The sequence below is a fragment of the Amaranthus tricolor genome, chromosome 13 (assembly GCF_026212465.1).
Source record: "Amaranthus tricolor cultivar Red isolate AtriRed21 chromosome 13, ASM2621246v1, whole genome shotgun sequence".
NCBI classification, from domain to species: Eukaryota; Viridiplantae; Streptophyta; class Magnoliopsida; order Caryophyllales; family Amaranthaceae; genus Amaranthus; species Amaranthus tricolor.
Window position 1 is genome coordinate 11,276,365 of NC_080059.1, and position 22,337 is coordinate 11,298,701.

At 32.6% G+C, this 22,337-nt stretch overlaps 1 protein-coding gene across 4 annotated transcripts; it reads left to right on the plus strand.

Annotated features, from left to right (window-relative positions):
* Nucleotides 1-1,590: 1,590 nt before the first annotated feature.
* LOC130797828 (inactive poly [ADP-ribose] polymerase RCD1-like) lies at nt 1,591-22,061 on the plus strand. 4 transcript variants are annotated; one of them, XM_057660597.1, is made up of 9 exons: nt 1,591-1,911; nt 6,857-7,033; nt 7,930-7,989; nt 8,181-9,412; nt 14,492-14,733; nt 15,054-15,151; nt 18,444-18,629; nt 18,741-18,836; nt 21,774-22,061. In XM_057660597.1, the coding sequence occupies exons 4-9, from the start codon at nt 8,322-8,324 to the stop codon at nt 21,822-21,824; spliced, it is 1,764 nt and encodes a 587-aa protein (XP_057516580.1). In that variant the 5' UTR covers nt 1,591-1,911; nt 6,857-7,033; nt 7,930-7,989; nt 8,181-8,321; the 3' UTR covers nt 21,825-22,061. The 4 variants fall into 4 exon arrangements, with proteins under 4 accessions (XP_057516580.1, XP_057516582.1, XP_057516581.1 ...); XM_057660599.1 differs by having other exon boundaries at nt 6,864-7,033; XM_057660598.1 differs by having other exon boundaries at nt 1,591-1,764.
* The last annotated feature ends 276 nt before the right edge of the window (nt 22,062-22,337 follow it).

Here is a 22,337-nt window from a genome sequence, read left to right on the forward strand (position 1 = left end):
TCGTTCATTTTTTTGATTTTTTATCTTAATGTTTTCAAATTTTCGCAAATTTAGTGGATAATCATTCCAAGCAAGAGGTGTTTACTTGGGTTATTAGGTCTGTTTCGGAGGGTGTAGTTTGGTGATATTGGATTTCAAATCGGTTAATTTTCAGTTGTATGCAACGGCGGGTTAAACTCGAGTTGTCATCGGTATATGGTTAGTATGATTTTTCCGGAAAAAAATTTGGTTCGAGCTTTATTTTTTGAATACGAGTCGGTTATGAAGTTCTATTGATCAGATCAACATTAAATTAAGTTGATAGTTGTTTTTTAATTGATGTAGTCTTATCTACTTATGAAAAATTACCAGTTGTTTTATCGGATGCATTAGATTATTTGTTTCAATTGTTTTAATTGGGGTCATAATTGTTACTTCCTTTATTTGTTCCTCTTATTTTGTACAATTTTACATCTTCATTTGTCGCATTGATTTTGCACCTTATTTTTTTGTAATGGTTCCACGCCCACCCTTTTTCTTTAATTTTTATCCACAAACTTATGTTATCTCTCCATCTTAACTAATTATTTCTATCACCCACTTGTTTTTTTGTCTTACTCTTCAACTCATTTTCAATTCTATTAAATTTTATCCTTTTTGTAGTAGGTGCAAAATAAAGGGACAAATGAAGTACTTGTTAATGCTTCCTTTTCAAATTAGTTTTATAGTAATGTCGGTTTTCAGAATTGTTTATCTTCATTAGTTAAAAAGCATTATAGATTTGGCCGCAAACATTTATAGTACATATGACCATTATTTGATATAACAAAACACTGAATTGATACTTTTGATATATATGAAACTATATATTTTTAATAGTTCAATTATGAAAATATACTTTTGATAAATGAATTGTTTATTTCATTCGAGATTACAATTATTTGGTTGAGTATCGATTTGGGTTTACAAAAGTTCAACTAAAAATCGATTCAGATTAAGTCGATTTTAGCCGATCGAGTTCGCTTTCGTGTATAGTTTCAGGTAATCTTGGTAAATAGTTATATGTTGATTATAAAAATCAATCGCACTTCGGATAAAGTGCGTAAGTAATATCGTTCACCACATCCTGGAGATACATATTAAAGTCTTCCGATAGAAAAGCCTCTCTTACAAATGGTCCACTCACGCTCATTTTTCTTCCAAACAAACTTCCCAGGAAATCCAAAATACCGAAGTCTTTTAGCTTCTTTGAATCTACAATTACATTCCATAAAACATTGACTTATCAACCAAAGGTTTGAATGACAACAAAATTGTTACAACATTTGAAAGATTTGATGAATTAAATAGTGAATTAAATGTCAAGATGCTGTATTAAATATTTGTGAGCATAAAAATAGTTTAAGGCAAATTATAAAGACAACAACGAACACTTAAACATCAAAATGGTGAATTAACAAAAATTGAAAAGAATTTAACAAAAAATACTACGACATATAAATAAGACATAAATTAAATACTATTATGTGTTACAAAAGTACTGATGTTTTATAATACTACCAAAGTACCAAGTGAATTCGCCTGCGAGGTAAAAGTTCTAATTAAATAAGAAAGCCCTCACGTATAATCAAAAAACCCCAAATCCCTAAATAAAACATTACGCCTATTCCCCTTCTCGAACAATATCATCCTTCCCTGTTGATCTTCAGAAGTCTCCACTTTATGATTTCTCCTGTTCTTCACAACCTGCTCTGCCCATCGGCACGCATCGCATATGTCTAAACGGTTAGAATCCAAATCTTTAGGTAGTTTCTAATATCTTACACTTATTTAATCCCTTTCTCTATCCGTTGAGATTCCTGTTTCCATACAAATACTTGTCATCAACAATTAAGCATTCAATTTCTATCAATAAATCAAGGTCCAGTCACTGTGAGTAATCCTTCGTATCTTCCTACTTGTCTATTTGATTGTATCATTTTAAATTTGTATATTGCTAATCTTAGAAATGAGGTTTCAAAATGGATATATTGGTATGAATTGAAATTGGTCAATTTCTGTCAATAAATCAGCGGTCAGCACATTATTCTCTTTCATCTTGATCTTTTTGTTTTATTTCTATCCCTTTTTCTTATTTGATTTCTTTATTTTTGGGTTTATAATTATTTTATTTTTCATTAAATATTAATCCATGATTCTTGTCTATTGTAGTAAGTAGTGTATTTGTGGTTGTTAGTCGAATAAACTACTTGATGTTTAGCTTTTTAATTCGATTTCATTTTAGTGAAGCCATTTTTAATTATTTTTAAAGGATAAGTGAATGATTAATGAATGCTTTTAAGGATTGAAGGGAATTGATTTTCGTGAGAGGAGTTGAGGGAGAGGGTTGTACATGAATATGAACAATGAAAACTGTTTAATTTTTATTGCTGTTCATGATTGCATAATTTGGTAATAGTAGATAAGACCCTCCTTTTTGGGTTGTTTCCTGTTTGTTTTGTTGTTTTGTTCTAGGTCAGTATTGGTGCTATGTTTGAGTAGTGTATGGTTTGCTTTTAAGTTTTTTTTGGGGTGCTTCAAGGGTCCATCCTGCTGCCTTTAGGGTTGTTGCACTACTGTGTGTGTGGTCTAGGGTTCTTGAGTATTTTTTAGTTGAATATGTATTTTTTTATTTATATCCTATAAGGTGATATTTTCATGTAGAACAATTTATGAATCATTGCAAAACGTATTCATAATTAATCTAAGTGTTTTTTACATATAAAATGTCTGGAAATGAAATACAAACATATATAACTACGTCAATATGGCAATTTTGTAGAATCAGTCGATTTTACGATCATATTTCACGATCCAATTCCGAGAGCTGCTTTCTATTCAAAGTAAAATCCTTATTTTATCAAGACCTTTTATTGATAAGCCATCAGCACCATCACAAAAATTTACATATCCCCAAATTTTTTGTAATCAACCCAATAAACCATCTCATCATCAATTCATTATCAACCTTAGAATCTGAATCAATAGTAAATCTAAGTGTGCAAAGGAAGAATTACATATTAAATAGCCATGAAATTGAGAAGTGATATTTTAACTTTTTTCTTACCTTCCTTCCTTCAAGTTTGATTTCGTCCAATTTGAGATCTCATAATAAAACTGACCACCCAAAGTTCAAGTTTTATCCTTTTTTACATATGTGATGTTTACAAATGGTTGTGGTAGGGTGGACGACGGCGGTGAGAGGTGGTGGAAAGGCAGAAATGGGGTTGATTATGGAGGTAGCAGTGATGGATGATCGTTGAGCATATAGCTGATGAAAGGAGAGAGAGGAGGTAAATGAAGAGAGAGAAAGTTGGAAAATATTCTCATGTAAATGTTTAACCTTGGATAGTTCAGGGTAGGTAGTAATCCCGTTTTTGGAGTAATGTATTCCTCCCTAACTAAAGGTTTACTATTTTAGATAAGCTTTCCCTATTAGTTTTTCCTCTTTTATTACAGGACTATACTCTATACCATGATACAAGAACTTCAAAAACTCCCCCATCTTGAGCAAAAAAGATGTACATGGCAAACCGAGAAACAAATTCCATTAGAACTGGCATGCACCACTAAGATTCACCAAATTCAACCCTCACGTAAGCACACACATCAATAACACAACACCATAAATCACATTACCTAAAATAGCAAGGATTGCAGGTTCTTAATTTTATATAATTTCCTAACTGTGATTCTTCAATATTCCTAATTCTTTCTATTGCGAAAGCCTATAAAATCAACCTCTATACAATTTTTTCCAAACAAATCTAATAAAAAAAAAATCCAGTGAACATACTTTATATTCTATTATAATAAAATGAATCAAGAAATTTAAAACAAAGTATTTCAATTTCTATAATAACGTAAATAACAAATAGCATAAGAATAAAAAAAAATCATGAATTTGACTATAAGAAATACAATTAACATAAACAGCTAGTGAAAGTGAAGATAAAAATTACAAAAAATTTAAAAATAAATATAAATAAGAGTCAACCTATAATCCTAATTGATTCAACAAATAACAAAAAGTCGTAAAACTGAGGACAAAAATACAAATTATTAACAAAAAAAATAAAATTAATTGCTAGATCTGTTAATTAAAAGTTGAAAATGAAACATCATAAATCAATCAAACTTAAATAAAATAGAAAATCTAACAAATCATGGAGTATTACGGATTTCAAATTGACTGAAAGAAATAAACAAACAACAATTAGAAGAAAAATCACGGATTTGATATAAAATATACCTAAAACGAGTGATTTAGACGAGTGTCGACGCTCTCAAACTTCCACTTCTCCTTGTGCTAAACTGAAAATTGCCTATAATAAATGCTTCAACATGTTTGTTCTTCCTTTCTTTCTTATATCTTTGATCATTTCCATCAAATTATACAAGAAATTTGTTAAATAAAAGGTTAATCTTGTATATTTAGATATCATGAGGAGGGTGCAGTGTGTCTGTTAAAACTATCATTAAGGTCTATTCTGGTCTATTTTAGTATGTTTATTTTGGGCTGTTTGGTGCTTGGATTAGCAACAAATAGCAATTTCAAGCCAGTTACTTTGGAGCTTTAATTGGTGGAAAATCTCCATTTATTATATGTCAAGATGTGGATGTAGATTATACTTATTCCCATTACATAATTTGTCTAAATATTTTTGATTTGTCGAGAGTTTAAGGTAGGTAACTGATTTATTTTAAAATTTAAATAATTCTTAGAGGAAAAGAGTAAAAAAATTCGAGCTAGAGTAATTTAACAAAACCGACCGATTAAATCCGGGTTGGATCTGAATTGCATTTTCGAATATATGGAAAACCATGTATCCAAGTCGGATATGATCCAATATCCGGTTTTGAAAACCCCTACTTAAAATGATCAGTCACTTATAACATTAAAGTTATGAGTCATCACTTTAAAGTTATAAATGACTTGATCATTTTAAGACTCTAGTTTAAGGTTATAACGTGTCATTGTAAAGTTGTAGGTGATTACTTTAAGACTGTAAATGTATCTCATCGGAGAATTTGTATTTTAATTTTCAACAATAAAAGTATATATATATATATATATATATATATATATATATATATATATATATATATATATATATATATATATATATATATATATATATATTGCGTTTTCTCCATTTAATAAAATTCAAATCCAGTACAATAAAAGAAAAAGGAATTTCAATAATATACAAACTGATGTTACCCACACATTAAGTCTTCAACTCTTTTCTACAATAATAGTTGACTTACTTCGTTAGTTCGCTTATTAACGCCGTCACTTGTTATGCAAACTTCCTTTCCTTTTTCTCATCCTTTTTTTTTTGTCTATCCTCTCGTTGCGTTAAGGGTGAATGATTTCTAGACTTTGAGAGCGTCAACACTCGTCTAAATCACTCGTTTTAGGTATTTTTTTTTATAACATTTAATACGTGATTTTCCTTCTAATTTTTGTTTGTTTAGTCCTTTTTGTTAATTTGAAAATTGTTATACTTCATGATGTGCTCGACTTTTTAATTTATATAATTTTGATTGGTTTATGATGTCTCAACTTTTAATTAGTAATCTTCATGATATGCTCGACTTTTTATTTTATATAATTTTGATTGATTTATGATGTCTCAACTTTTAATTAGTAGATTTAGCAATTTACTTTCATTTTTGCTGTTAATTTGTATTTTTGTCGTCAGTTTCACGAGTTTGCGCTATTTGTTGAATCAATTGGGTTTATAGGTTGACTCTTATTTTTGTTTATTTTTCAAATTTCTTGTAATTTTTGTCATTCACTTTCATGATTTGTTTAGGTTGATTGTATTTCTTGTCATCAGCTTCATGATTTTTTTATTCTTTTGCTATTTGTTGTTTACGTTATTATAGAAATTGAAATACTCTTTTTTAAATTTTTTGATTTCATTTTATTATTTTAATAGATTAGAATCAAGTATGTTGACTGGATTTTTGGTGATTTATTAGATTTGTTTGGAAAAAATGGTGTAGAGGTTGATTTTATACGCTCTTGCAATATTGGGAATCAGGAATATTGAAGAATCACAGTTAGGATTTAGGAAGTACATTTTATTAGAGTGATTGGAACTACATTTGCAAAGAATGAGTATAAGTGTTGGTTTTTAAGTGCCAGAGTAGCTGAAATTATCTGCTACTTTTGCCAAATAGCTGATAATTTTAGCTACTTTTATTTAGTAGCTATAACAACTAGTGAGTTGGCTGAACTTTATTGTTACCTTCTTTCTTTTCTTGAGTTGCTGAAATTTCAGATACTGAAAGGTAAAAAGCTGAATATTACAAAGATGTATGAAATAACTTGGGGGTGCAGTGTTCTTGAAATCTTTTTTTCCTGTGAAGTGTTTGTGTTCTCAATGCCTCTTATTCATTTGAGGATGAGTTTTTGGTTAGGTGTATTACAAAGTTCAGGGATGGGAGACTTTGTAGGAAAATATTTTTTACTACTTTGAGAAAGTATTATGCCGTAATGTTTTTGTGAAGATGTTGGAAAGTTGACAAATTCTCAAAATAGATGGCTGTTGACCTAGTTCAAAACATTATTTATCACATAAACTGCTGTAGGATCCGCTATTTCAGTCAAGTAATTGTTGTGCAATAGCATGTATGTATTCTTGCTAATGCTTCTATGAAGCTTATAGGGAATTCGATATGTTGATAAAATAGATTGCTCTTGACCTAGTTCAAAACTTTATTTATAACATAAACTGCTGTAGGACCCGCTATATCACCCAAGTGATTGTTGTGCAATAGCGTGGTAACCCCTCCTTTCATGATCTAATCTTTTCATAATGTGAAGTTGGCAGGTAATGTTGAGTAGGTGATCCACAAGCACGTCTGTCAGTTGCTGCAAGGATTCAATGGGACTATTATAAGTTTTTCGGTGACCATCAGCCGTTGTCTAATTGTCTTAGCTGATTGGCAAAGTTTTCTGTTCATGTTGTATTAAATTTAGCTTCAGTACTGTATGATATAGGTATTGCTGTTTTTAATTCCTTATTATGGCTTTCTTAATTCTTTCGGATGGAGTTTCATCATCCATGGCAAGTTCTGATGGTGGAATTACTTTGGTTATCAATCTATTTTTATGAAGGGACCTATAGTTGCATTGTTTGTCTCAATTTACATATTACTTACTGTTAGCTATTTTAATATGGACAGAAGAATTTTACGGAATGTGAGACTCATGCACTTATATTATGGCTGGTTTGGGTCTTTTTTTGTGAAGCCCATGTATTTGTTCTTCCAAGGTTTTAAATGTTACACGCACCTGGATTGCTTTTGTATAATGTTACACTTTAAGAAAATCAATTAGAAATGCACTTCTCCAATTCATACTTGATTTGGTTACATTTAATTTGAATTGAATAATACCTTAAACGAGTTGTGCCTTCTATACCCCGAATTGTTTCCGAGTCAACTCTCATTAACTAGTCCTATTCTAATGTCCGATGTGTCTTGGTTTTATTTGAATATCCAAGTAAATATTTTTTTAGATTAGCCTTTTTAATTAGATCAAACTAATTAGCCCTATGGTTGTCATCTTTCAACATACATTAAAAGATTTCTTCGTTTATGTTCATTATAAATTGTGTGTTATACCATTCATTGGCTACTTATACCCGTCACATTTGTGGCTTCTTTATTAATCGAACATCTCTGAAACCATGAGAGAAGAAAGGTCTCCTGCTGGATTTTGGAATCATATTGGTAAATTTTTTTTGTTGTAAAATACTTGTTTGGAAATTGTGATCCATCTCTTTTGGCTAGAAATTTGGATTTGATTAATTTGTATGGTGCTGGTACCTTTCTCCCATTCTTCTATTCCATGGTCTTCCCTCATTAAATTGAATTTTTTTCTATTTTGTGCAGGTACTTCTTTTCTAATCAGTTCTATAGATAATAAATGGAACTCGGTTTGGTTGCTCTCAGGTAAAAGACAATTGGATTGTTAGTTGTGCACTTCTATTGTTTTTTGTCTCTTTTGGACTTTAAGATGTGCCTTTTCATATTTAAGCCCCTCCTTTCCTTATCAAAATTTTGTCTCAATTGGTGCTTTTTGATACAAATGCTCACTGTTTGGTTTTGCCTGTGGCTCGACTAATGAAATTTCTTTTTGACAGGGTTCACCACTTGTATATAATTGCACCCAAATCGCACTCTTAATCTGTACATTAGAAGTGCATTTGGTGGCTTTGTTCGAGTTGAATTTTTGGGTTTAGGTTTGTTTTCAGGGATTGATCCACTAGGTCAATCAGATACAAATGGAAGGAAAATACGCGAAGGCATTGGATAGTGATCGTAGAGTTTTTGACTTGAAGAGGAAGAGAGCTTCTAGGTACGCTACATTTCTGGCTCGCAATGCGATTCCAAAGCTCTCTACTTTGAAGTCTTCTGTGGCAAAGCTTGGCAAGCGAAAGAAACCTGATGTTTGCAAGACCAAGGGCAGAAGCTGTACGCATGCTTCTCATAAGTCTTTGGTTAGATATTACTCAAACTTTATGAAAAGTGGGCTGCCTAAACGCTTGATGTTTTTCCACAATGGTGAATGGATCGATCATGAATTGGATGTTGTTGCCTTGGTTAAAAAAGATTTCGAATATAAAATAGCGGCTGTAGAAGTAAAATTCAAGAGTTACCATCTGGTGATTGATTTTGTGCATATGGTGCAGTTCAATTTTAAAACATTTTTAGAACAGCCTATTGCATGGATTGATGAAGGAGGATGCTGTTTCTTTCCTGAAATTTATACAAATTGTAATGAGCGGCACAGACATTTCCATTCTGACATTCTGATTGATGGGCCACAAGAAACTCAAGATATAAAGCTACAGATTGAAATTCAAGTGAACGGGATTGGTGATTCGAAGTTGGTGGAGTATTGTGGTGAATCGAGTCCTTTCGTCAAACGAATAAAAGTTTGTCAGAATGCTGAAACTGAGGATAGCTGTGATAAGGTGTCCAATGTAAGAATGAATGAAGATGTTGGAGAAAACCAACATCTGCTGAAAACTTTTGATGCTGAGGTTGAGAATGTGAAGTCATATTTGGATCCCGATGTTGTGAAAGAAATGTTTTTAAAAGGCATGGATTTTACTTCTGGCCCAACAATTGTAGAAATTCACCCCTACACTGGTTCTCTGTGTCAGGCTCAGTTGGAGCTTTTTCTAAAGCAGGTTGAGATAACAAAAAAGTGCCGTGGTAATGCTAATATTAGCTATGCATGGCTTGCATCAACAAAAGATGCAGTGTCAGCTATTATGACTTATGGACTTGGGCATTTTGGTTATCAACAAATTAAGTCCTTTTATGGAACTGGTGTACATCTTGCAGCTGCAAATTGTGCTGATGCCAGGTTAAACCTTTTTTTCTTTCTGTGTTCGTGATATTTCTTTATCGATGTCTTATTAGTGTACACTCGCTTACACAGCAGTACACACGTTCGTCCACATGCTCTGACTCCACTGTATGCATGTTTTTTGATGCTCAATGTTACCCTCTGTTAGTAGGCCAAACGTTGGCCTGAATCATGGATGCCCGATAAATGTTTCCCTTGTGGATTTTTTAGAGAAATGTATCTTTTGAAAATTGCATCAATGAGTTGGCTGGTTGAAGAATCATAGTTTTATTTAAGGTTAATAAGACTGAGATCCTATTTAGATTGGTGAAGACACATAGGATTGAATTGTAGAATCGCACTATCCTAAAAAATAGCTAAATTTGAAAAGAAATTATTTGTATAGGTTGATTGTTGAGAATAATTTATATTTTAGATTAAGAATCCTTTTTTTATGACTTGAGATTAAGAATCCTAAAAGATTATATTAAATTCCCAAGATTTATACAAGTATCAAATTATAAAATTTTTAATCGGTGTTACTTATTCATTAATATAATACAATTGTAATTAAGTTAGTTTAGTCTTTAATTTATAAAAGAACAATAAAATAAATATAATGATAATAATAATAATAATAATAATAATAATAATAATAATAATAATAATAATAATAATAATAATAATAATAATAATAATAATAATATTATTATTATTATTATTATTATTATCATTATTATTATTATTATTATTATTATTATTATTATTATTATTATTATTATTATTACTATTATTACTATTATTATTATTATTATTATTATTATTATTACTAATTAATAATAATAATTATAATTAATATTTTATACTTGTATGTTATCGTTACATTTTGTTTACATAATATTAGTTCAAAAGCAAACAAGACTTTTAAAGGGAAAAGAACTTGTTTGTGAAAATTTAAGCCAATCTTGATCTTAAGAACAATGATTATAGGAGCTCTTGGAATGATGTGCATGTATATGTACGTGGATGGTTGTCATCTTATTTGACTTAAGAGATTTTCTTTATACTTTGACTTGGATAGTTGGAAGCCAGTTCTGAGGTTTCTAGGTTTGCATACTTGTGAATGTTTGAGTTATACAGCTTCGCATCAGGGTCAGAGTTAGTTTACCTAGCTTGGCTGACAGAAGAGACCCATCTTATCTAGCGTCCAAAGATTTTTCATAATGTGTTCTCGAAGTATTTTGGCAGTTAGCTGCATAGTGCTCACCTTAAGTAACATTGGTCATGATATTATGAAAATTTGCGCGTCAACTGTTTCTGATCTCTGGATTAAGTTCACCTTGAGTAGCTGCTGACCTGCTGTCTAGGCCATGTGACCTATTTTTAGCTTTCTTGTTTGTTGCTGTTTGTCAATGAATCAGAGTATTCAGCTGAATAAAGGTTTATTGGTCATTATTGACTTTTGAATCTCTCAAGTATAAATGTCTCCTTTTGCTTTCAAATCAAAGTTATCAACTAGAAGCCTAGGTGATGTTTTTCTTGGTTATTAACGGATCTTTAATTTTTCAAAAAATCATGGTTAATCTCCTTTCTGTTCCATTTATTCATGCTGAATCTATCAGTATTTCGTTAGTAGGCCTGCCTTGTCATTGAGCGTAAATCAGGTACAAATCTGTGAGTTTGACCCATAGAGTAAAAATGCGGGAACGGTCACAATTGCGGTAACGAAACGGTGATACGGTAATGGGAGTGATGCATTTATCGTAATGCTTAAATATCGGTCAAAACCAAAAGAAATCCCTTGATACGGCCCAAAACGTGGTTTTTTTACACCTTTACAACGCGGGAAAGTTTCTGTTTGTTGTTTTTAAAAACCTTTACAATGCGGCCGACGCGATGCGGTGTGACCTTGTTTTTACACTATGGTTTGACCACAAACTTGGTTACTTGGCTTCAGAGACTGGACATGTTTTAGAAGCGTTTGAATTGTAGATTGGACCAAGGGGAATATGGATAAATTATAATGCTCGTAAACAGTACTTGTAGGTGGTATTCTATCACAGGGTAAGGTTACATGCACTTGAACTAGCCTCAAGTGGGATCCATTTTGGGCTATCTTGATAATGGAAAAATAAAGAGGTAACAATTATTATTAATTTCTGTTTCATTGAAAATGGTCTGTTTGTTCATCTTCTCCACTCAAAATGTGGGGGAAATAATGAAATATGTAAATCTTAAGGGGAAACGAAGTCAAAGGGGAAGGGGTTTGTTATGGTTGCTGCTGGTGGTTCACCACTGAGAGGTGGCGGTGGCTGCTGATATAATGGAGCAGGGGCTGCAATGTGAGCAAGTCAGTACACACAGAAGCACAATAGATGAGTAAGGACAGTAACCAAACAGTGAGTAAATGAGAGATTTGAGGGAAAGATTAATGGTTTAATTAATTAAGCTCTTCGAGTGGCTTTCACTCCAAAATAGCCAAAGGCATTACACATTCAAAAAGATGAAATTACACATTACAATCCCCTAGTATATATAATACTACTACTCTTCCAAATTTCTCTAAAAACAGCAAACGTACGCCTAAAGTACTACTATATAAGGTAATACAAGTTTCCACTACTCATACTTGTTATCCTTGCTTGTCCTTCTAGTCCCCCCTCCTAGAGTAAGTAAATCTCAGTTGTGGTCCCCCCTTTTGATTCATTACACGGTAGTCCGCATCAGCATGATAGCATGTTCTTATCATAGATAAATAACATTTACCTGGGGTTATTGTATAATAAGATCAGATATTGAAAGGATGCTGTACTATTCTACATGACCATTTGAATCGTCTGTCATTTTTTTGGAATGCAATGTAGATACTTGATAATAGTACTGAGTGATTTGTGCTTACATGCTGAAGAAGAGCCTCTATGTCTTGATTGCTTGATTTTGTTACTACGCTGAGTTTCCACCCCTCCCACACATTGACCTAAGCCTTGCATCGGCAATGGATTATGCTAATTCAGCTGTCAAGTTCAAGCATGGCAGAGTTTTGCATTATTCTTCTGCTTTGTTTTCTAGGGATTTCTATTTTCTTTTCATAGAAGTAAGGTATATGATTTAACTGTCTGTATTGGCATGTAGATAAAGGCCACTGATTTGGACAAGTTGGTGCTGTCTTGGAGAGAAATTTGATATCGTTGAACATAGGCTATTACTTATGTGTCTAGGAATGATGGAATATACAATCTTGTGTTGCAGCCCTTGTATATTTGTTGGTTGGCTTGGCCTCAACAACTCACACATTTGTTAGTCTAAACTCTAGTAGTGTTCATGGATAACTGTGGCCATGTGGGTTTCTGTTTTGGGTCTTTCTATTTAGTGCATATCTGGAATCATTTCTTAAGTAATTGGATGAGTCTGCTCTTTGTTGAATCATTTTTCGAACTGTAGTTGAAGTTATTTTTGCATGCAACTTTGTGATGGAAGATTGTGCTGTGGGAAATTACATGAAAGTTTGCATATGCCAAGCACGAGATCACTTGGAAGGTTGTCAACTACATTTTAAAATTCTATGCTAAATATATATGCCTTCCAAGTCAGCTGAGTCTGAGCAAACATTCTTGTTGGTGGTATTCATTTGATAATTTAAGTGATAGTGCTTGTTAATGAGGCATGAAATATAAATTTGTACGTATCAAATTCATGACCACTTTGACTGTCTAAAATTCAGTTTCTCTTATAATCATACATCAGGGTGGAGAAAGAATAGAAAAAAAAATATTCAAACTGAAATTGAAAGAACAGAGAAGGAAAAACGATCTTTTGGAATGACAGTTGGTGTGAAGAACAAAGAGAAAAAAAAAAAGAAAGATCAAAACGAGGAGTAAAAGAAGGATTGGAAAATGAAAGGGGAAAAATGAGATAGAGAAAAGAAATAAGCGAGAACAAAAACCTAGAACTTGTTGGAGCTAGAAAATGCCGGAGACGTTTTGGGGGTTGGGGGTGAGAAAAAGGTGGCTGGAGAATTGATGTTTGCTTTTTTATGGGGTTTAAATACCTTTTTGTGTTTTTTTTGTTTTTCATACCTAACCCAGGTTAGCTTCAGCCATACCCTGATATGTGGGAAATCCCTGGATGTACTCGGGCCTAACCGGACAGGTACATGGGTATGTGGGATGCTCCATGAGAGCTGTCCGAATGTCTCTTAGCCCTTAGGAATGAACTTGTACTTAGCATAATGCATAATATTTCCCACATTACTGCATTGAAATCGTATTGTGAGCTTAACATTATCAAAGTAAAGACCATGAAATTCCCAAATCCATTCGCATTCACTGCAAAAGTCCTTTTACGAAGTTATGGTGACTGTAAAAATATGTTTGCTCTATGATATTAGATGGCATACCCAACTAGTTTTAACGTTCTCGAACTTGTAGTGAAATTTCTTTCTATACTATGGCCTGAGATGCTTCCAAGATTTTTGTCAAAAATGTTCATGCTCAAGTTGGATTTTGATAGCTATGAGGAGTAAAGGAAAATGAAGGGGAGGGAATTCAGGGATGTGTGCTTTCATATTTGTGAGAAATAAATATCTCCAATAATGGAGAGATTTGGAAGAATTCAGCAGCTCCCCTTTCACAATAGATAAGATGTGATATGGTTCTTTTTCTTGTAATTCCATCTCCATCTGTTTTTTTGTTTTGGGTTTGGTGTGTAGGTAGGAGTAGCTTGGCACTAATTCAAATGAATCTTGCCTGAGAGCTTTTTTTTTCCTCCGGTTTCGCTAGAATATGGAATTGATGTATCCATGTTTATTTACATCTGTCCTTGCATTTGCTTGGATAATTGGATGCTATTGTTGAAGCTCTTATAACTGTGTACTCATGCATTGCTGCAGCAATTATAGGTACCATACATGGAACTAATGCTGCACCTAATCAAGTTCTTTCCTTTTTTCAAGCAAATAATGCTTATTTGCATTGTTTTCCTTGCCTTTTCCAAGATTCTTGAATGTTCTAATCTATTGCCCACCTATTAAAATTATGTGGATAGCTGCAGCCGCTTCTGCAAACAAATATTAGTTTTAAAACAGTGTCTTGTTTACAGTGCAAACTATTGTGATGTTGACGAAAATGGAGTGCGACATATGGTCCTTTGCCGTGTCATCATGGGAAATATGGAGGTAGTTAATCCTGGGTCCAAGCAATTCCACCCTAGTAGTGAAAGCTTTGACAGTGGAGTTGATGATCTTGAAAATCCACGACATTATATAGCGTGGAGCATGAATATCAATACTCATATATATCCCGAGTATGTTGTTAGTTTCAAGGTTTCTGCTAATTATGAAGGTGATATTTTTTTCCTTTGCTTGTTATTTACATCCGTCTTTGAATCATATACGTATTTTTCATTATTTGTGGTTATAAGATAATTTTTTTATGGAGCTGATGGTCATGGATAAGTTTGCCATGAAAATTACATAACTTTGTGCTTGGACCGAAGTTTTATGTTTCTTTGGCTTGAGAAATTCTTTTGGTTAGAGATTAATCCATCATTGGTGGGAACACCATGACTAATTAAAAATTCATCTTTTCGCATTTGCACTCCTAATGTTGTTGGGCTTGGGTCTCATAATTTTTACTTGAGAATTACATATTGAATAATGCAGGTGTTCTAAAGAATGGTGGCAACCATAAGGTTGTGAAAGTTGAGACTGTTCATCAGAGTCCGATAGCTCGATGTGAAATTGAGGTTGCAACTAACGTTGTAAGTTTACTGATCTCTCTGCTTTGGGCTATATACATATATTGATATTCTGTAAAGTAATGTTGCTCATCTCAATGGAAAAATAAATCAAGCAAATTGTGATCTTAGAAGCAAGATAAACAATTAGAGTATTAAATGGATCAAAACGTTAAATGTGTGTTGTGAAGTAAAAGAAAACAAAAGACACCTGTTCAACACTTCTTAGAAATCACGCGGAAAAAACTTTCTAAGGATGGGCAGCCTTGTTTTCCTTTAGATTGCTAATTTTTTTTCTCTCCTCCCTTCCATCTTTCTAACAAACAACAATTGGGTGCCAAAAAATTAGGATCGAAATAGTAAAGTTTTAAATGACAAAAAGACGACGAAAAGTGGGTCAGTGCCTTGGCGATCTGGTACGCAATCCACAGTGATGTGAGTTACTTTTGACCTGTGATATATAGAATAAATGATTTATACTACAAATTGTGAGTTCGTCTTGTGATGAGGGTTACAATGATCAGCATATTTGATTTTACTTCTCTACGAAAAGCCATCCTTTTCATTTGTAATGGAAAGATACAATTACTTTGTTGTAGTTGATTCTCCAATGTTATGTCCTATGATACTTAAGATAAAATTTGGATATTTATATTGTTGTGGAAACATTATGGTGGAAATAATGGCTCTAGGGGTTATTTGTAAAATGGGAATAAGAATTGAGAGATTTTGAGGTAAGATTTGGGATGAGACCTTTGGGTGGGATAAACTTTATAAATAAATGTCATATGTCTTTGTTTGACAGTTAATAAATATAGATAATGAATTGGTTGAAAATTGATGATATTTACAATCATATTCTTAATTTATCTATTCTTATTTACTTTTATTGATGACAAATGTGTCTTTTACTTCTTCGAGTCTGTAGCTCTATTACTTTTAGTTGGACCTTTTTCTTCTCAATTTATATTCCCTATCCTTCCTTCAACTTCCAATCCTCTCAAACAAACAAATAAGTTTTCTTAATTCCACTCCAGAGTGCTGATCCCCAACCTGAATTTTTTTATCTACGGATTTAGTGAACCGGGAATCTTGAATGAACTCTCCGTTTAGGGGATTGTGGATTTAATTGTGTATCATTTCACTTCCAATTAGAACTCACATGCCTGATTGGGCGTTGCAATTGCCTTCATTTATTTACTTCTTTACATTCCTGTAGAAATTTGTTGTGTTTGTAAAAAATTATGGTCACCGCATTGGTTCCCAAGTAAAGTGTTGCTCTTAATACTAAGGTCTTATTTGACTCTAAGGGCTTTACATTAAGGGAGGAAGGAAATGCTTTACATGTCTAGCATGCTTGCCGAATTGATACACATGTGGGATGTGGTGAATTTGAGAGGCCTTGCAAGAAGTACGAGAGCCTGTTCTGTCAAGAAGTGTACTTATTCTGCTTTACTATTTAGTCTTGGTTGATATTGTATACAATCACCAAGTGTGTGAGAAGCCAGAAGCATTTTGTTGTTTAATAAGTCAGATACAGAGAGAATGGGATACCTTCTTTTTGATGGCCATTGTTATGAAGTGGCTTTGGAAGCCAATGTAATTTCTGAACTTTCAAGGCAATTCTATCCTTGGTTTCTTCAATGTGAATATAACAGCTACTAGTCTGATCCACGATGCTAAGAGTTGGTTTTTCTAGTGGTGAGTTGGGATATTAATTTTCTCATTGTCAAGTTGATAATAAATTTTAGTTGAGCGATGAAGGATTTCTAATGAGTATTGTGATCTTTATGTGCAAACAATTTGGTTTTAGTGATCCTCGGTGTTTATGTTTGGTCGTTTCTAGGAGGTATGGCGGTGAGTTTGAGTACTAATGTATTTGTCGCCAAATTGATAGATTTGGTTTTAATGAAGAAGGATTTCTAATCAGATTTCTGATCTTTGTGTTCAAACAAGTTTTCCTTGAATAAAGTATTATTTAATGGACAAAGTGTTGAAGATTTTGGGACAAGATTTGTATACTTGACATACTTTCCATATCTGTTTCTGATTGTATTTTATGCATACCGCGATGTTTGTAAAATGGATTTACTTGAAGATTGATACCTTAAACACGGTGAAAATCTTGCAAGAGTCTCACAAATTGAGTAACTTGAATATAATAGATTTCCTCTGGCTTTGGAAGATTGCAACATTTGCATAGTAATTATTTATTTTTCAACCAAGTTTTTCTCTTTTTATCTTCCTAATATATAAGAAAAATATTGACAAGTTGGGTTTTGCTTGATTCATGTCGATGCTTACTTTTTTAATATCAACTTCGTATAATTTTTACTTACATAACTAGAGATGTTTAGAGTGAAACGAGTGTGTCGGATAAAGCGCAGAATTGCTTAAAACTTTCAAATCGTAGGAAATATTTTAATCGAATTTGAATGCAGAGCAATTAGCACATGAAAAATACATACACGGTCAACAAAATGAGATGAATTACATTGAAATATGAAGGATGTATTCAAATTCTTGAAAAATAAGGTTAGAAATGTTGAAGAAGGAAAAAGCAAAGCAACAAAATTGGAATGCCTGGAAGGAAGAAAGCAGTAACTTTGAAAATTGATAAGGATTAATTTTTTATTTTTGTATTAACGAGTGTTGATGGAAAAGAAGGGGGAACAAGAGAGAATGACATTTGAGTTGCAAAGTTCTTGGAAATGAGTATCCTATGAACTAAAAATGAGGTTTAATGATGTGTTTATGAACCTGATATTTAACTAGGAATTTAACAGTTGCATGAAAGCATTCAATTGTTTGATATCAAAGAGCTAGTTCACTTGTCATTATTGTCAGCTTATGTTTGGAGGTTTAATGTTAATTTTGGGTATTCCGTGATTTTCTCAAAATGTGTCTTAAAATTGGCTTCTAAATTGTTATGGGTCTTCTCATGGCTTTTCTTTTCCTTCCTGTGGTATGTTTAGTCTCTTAAAGCTAGTGTGTTCTTGGCTTTGAAAATTGCGAATAAACACCTCACATAACCTTGAAGTGAGGTGTTGAGAGGTGGCACAGCTGAGGTACACATGACAAGGTACTGAACAAATATTCCAGAAATAATATTTATAAAAAAAAATTAAGAATACTATTTTGGTGGATGCCTGAGGCGGCTGAGGAAAGCACAATTTCTTGTGCTTGCCGTTTGAAACAATGATACTTGATGCTTGCTCTTCTTGTATCCTTTAATATGACAGCTTTTATGGAATGTTGTACAAAATTTATGTCATTATTGTAGGGTTTATCACATTGTTAACGATCTTTAATCCAGGGAAGTGATCATCAATCAAACGTAACCAGTGATGGAAGCAAGGAAAGATGTGCTAGTTTGAGTTCAACCGCACCAAGTCTTCCAACGTCCCCTTGGATGCCATTTCCTTTGTTATTTGAAGCAATTTCGAAGCAAATTCCTCAAAGTAGCTTGAAGTTGTTACTGGCTCATTATGATTTGTTGAAGGCATGGAGTGTTTTTGTGCTCTTATTTATTTATCTATTTATTTATTTATTTATCTATTTTTCTATTTGACACTCAGAGAAATTCCCAAAATTGTTTTATATGTTACTTCAGGAACGGAAAATTTGTCGGGATGATTTCATAAAGGAGTTGAGATTGATTGTTGGTGATACTCTATTGAAGTCTACCTTAAAACAGCTCACTTGCAAGGTAGTTCTCTCAATCTCTGCAAGATTCTTAATGTTTTGTTAAGCTTTTTTATCAATTCATCATCATCATCATACTGGAAGATTTCTGTTGGTTGTCACAATTATTGATGGCAATTGTGAAAGTAAAATGATGTTTCTTGGATGAAGTCTTGAACATCACTTGTATCTGTTGTTAGGAAGTGCCAAGTATTCGTGTTATTTTTTATTTGATTTGAAATAATACTTGAATTATTTTATGTAGATGCCTTTTATTTTTGAATTCTTGTTTGTATCAAATTTGATCTCTTTGAGCTGGTGCTATTGATAAAGTAGGTGACTAGGTGGGGTGTTGATGTAGTTTGTGCATGTTCATGTGACTGTTTTGTTCATGTCCATTGTCCTGTTTTGAAAGTTCCATTTTTGGTTCCATGCACAACATGGTGATTTCTTATGAGATTTGACTTTTTTTTCTTTTTTTTTTTTTAAATTTTTTTTTACATTTCTATTTAGTTTATTATTTTTTTCCTCGAGTCTTGGTCCAGTTTATTTCCCACTTTATCTCCTGTTGCCGACATGAATATCATCTATTTAAAATGATACCCTTCGGTCTCTTTTCTAGGTATCCTACTTTCTCTTTTCTAGTCTAGATAAAATGAAAATTTGAAACCACACAAATTATCATTTAGTTCTACGCTTTTTTTGTGTCATTACAAATGTTTGAACTAGTTTGACATGTAAGAATTAGCGATGTAGAATCTTATTAGATTCATTAATCTTATTAGATTTATTAGATTCATCTTAATGTATATTGCAAAGTTTCTATTTCATAATTTTACACATTAAGACCTAGATATTAATGGTTGAATTTTAGCTTTGGCAAGTGAAGAAAAAGCTTGAAGGTATATATATTGGTGTGTGGGACAAGTAGCTGAAATTTTCAGCTAGTAAGTTGCTGCAGAAATCAGGGACCTACTGAAATTTCCAGCTACTCTTCCCAAGTAGCCAAAAGCTAGTTTTAGTAAGTAGCTGCTTTAGGTATTAAAGTTCTTATGTAGGTAGTTGTCTATTGGGGTAAAATGAAGAGTTTGAATCTAGGTACTTTTTGTTATTATACTCCCTGCATCCCATGGCTTGTGCAAACCAAGAAAAGAAAGAAAAGGGATAAAAAAAAAGTGTACTTTATGGGAAAGTGAAAGAAATGTGTGGATTTGATGTAAAGATAAGTTAAATATGTGGAAGATATTTAAAGAAAGAGTATGGGTCATGATCAAAAATGAAAATGTAGCAAAATCTGTGGGACGGTCTAAAATGTAAGATGTTACAAAACTTGTGGGAAAATGAGAGTACTAGATTAGATAGATATGGAGCCTTTTGTTTGCTACAAAATGAGTAAAGAATGATATCGGAGTCGGCCGTGTGTAGAAATAACTACCTATTGTCTCGATCTTTTACCTTGTACTTTGATTTAAAACGAGGAGTAGCACTTGCTATCTTTTTGCTTAGTTTCTTTCAAGTATGGAAGTAACGCAATAGTAAATTGAAATATTAAATTACTCCCTCCGAATCCTAGTCATGTTGCTACATTTCTGAACTTGTAATAAGATCATGTTCTTGCCACTCATGTCATCCACAAACATCTAATCTTTTCATCTCATACTTCTGGCTTTTTTTTAGTCTTGTTCTCCCATTTACTTCGAACACAATTTTAGAAAATGAAAATAGTTGATTGTGTATGGGACAGAGTAGTATTAATTTTAAATAGGAAAAATTACCTAGAATAATCCAATTTATTCATGATTTTCCTATAATAGTCCCACCTATTGATTAACCATGAACAATCCCAACTTTGAGAGGTATTTTAATAGAGTAAACCCGGTAATCGAATGACTTGTAATAGCAAGTTTTATTTTTATTTTTATAAAAAGATAAATTAAAATAAAATGTCGGAAAAAAAGGTTTAAAAATGTACAAAAAAATTTATGATTTTTTTTTTATTATTTATAATTTTTTATGTAAATTTTCAAAATGTTTCTCTAATTTTAAATTAATTTTCAGTTTACTTTTTTTTGGTGAATTACCTACTATAGCAGATCATCGAATTACCCAAATTTACTCTAGGCAAATACCCCTAAAGTTGAAATTATATATGGTTAATCAATATGTGGGATTACTGAAGGAAAATCATGAAAAGGTTGGATTATTCTAGGTAATTTTTTCTTTTAAATATATAAATAAATAACATGCTTGTTGTGTTCAAGTAACATGCTTTACTACATTCTAAATTTTTTTAGTCGTGCTCATCTACGCTCCAAATTTTGCAATGTTCTCGAGTTCCAGAATGTCAGACATTCATGAGTTTAAGTCTTGGATACTAGTTGGACACCAACACTTGGAGTTGTGTTCAAGTAACATGCTTTATTACGTTCTAAACTCTTAGTAGTCAGTTCCATCTTCTTCCTCCAATACCGTTGCGCTTCCCATGGTAGCTAGATGTGTACATCCGGGTGTTCGGTTGGTTTTTGGGTGTTTCAATTTGAGTTTGTAGTTTCACGTGAATCCTGCCAATCCTATTTGATTTTAAACGCGGGTTATTCAGGTCAGGTTGAGTAATAAGTTGAATAAATTTTGGAAAGCTCTAATGGTAGCCATTTACCTGAAGGCTCTTAGTAAATTTTGCTACGAAGGTTGGTTTTGGGGGTGCTCTTGGTGACCCTATGTTCCATCCTTACCTTCTGCATATTTTCCTGATGAGTTTTCTAATTTTGGTGTGACACACTTGGTTTTTGTTTGTTTCTTCTAGAAAAATGGAACCTTCTGGTCTTAACTCAATATTGGTGTTCATTGAGCCTTATGCAGCATTAGTTATGAGTGTATTTGAATTTGGGTCTTATTTATTTTATGCATATAATTGTTTTTGTCTTCTTGAATGCTCATCTTTGGCAGCTTAACTTGTATACAGGTAGCGCCGAAGGACAACTCGATAGTAGCTGCAAAGCAAGTAGGAAGTTAAAAGATAGCCTGTCTCTGAAATGTGTCGACTTCAAGTTTGTAACTAATAAACTTTTCAAGGTCAAGTTTGTTTCATTTGCTGCTCGCGTTGTGATTCTGTCTATTTTACAGTTGTACAATGCTTTATGTTGACTCCAGTTCTTGTTTGGTAACTAAAACCCTGTGGATATAAGCTAGTAAAACTGCCTGTTTGAAATTTTGAAAATTTGAAAACATTGATAAAAAATCAAAAAATAAACGAAATAAGACAACTTTTAAACTTATTTAAAAAATAAGCGTGAAAATTCTAAACTTAAGGTATGAAGCTGTTCGTAGTTAGTAACTGCAAACAGATCAAAAAAGATAAAATAGTTCGCAGTTACTAACTGCGAACAACCCTTTGACTTTGTTTGACCTGTTTGCAGTTACTAACTGCAAACAACTATGTTACATAATTTTATTTTCCTAATTTTTGAGTTGTTATCTGTTGTATTTGCATTAGAGACATTAGAATAAGTAATTACAAGTCAATGTA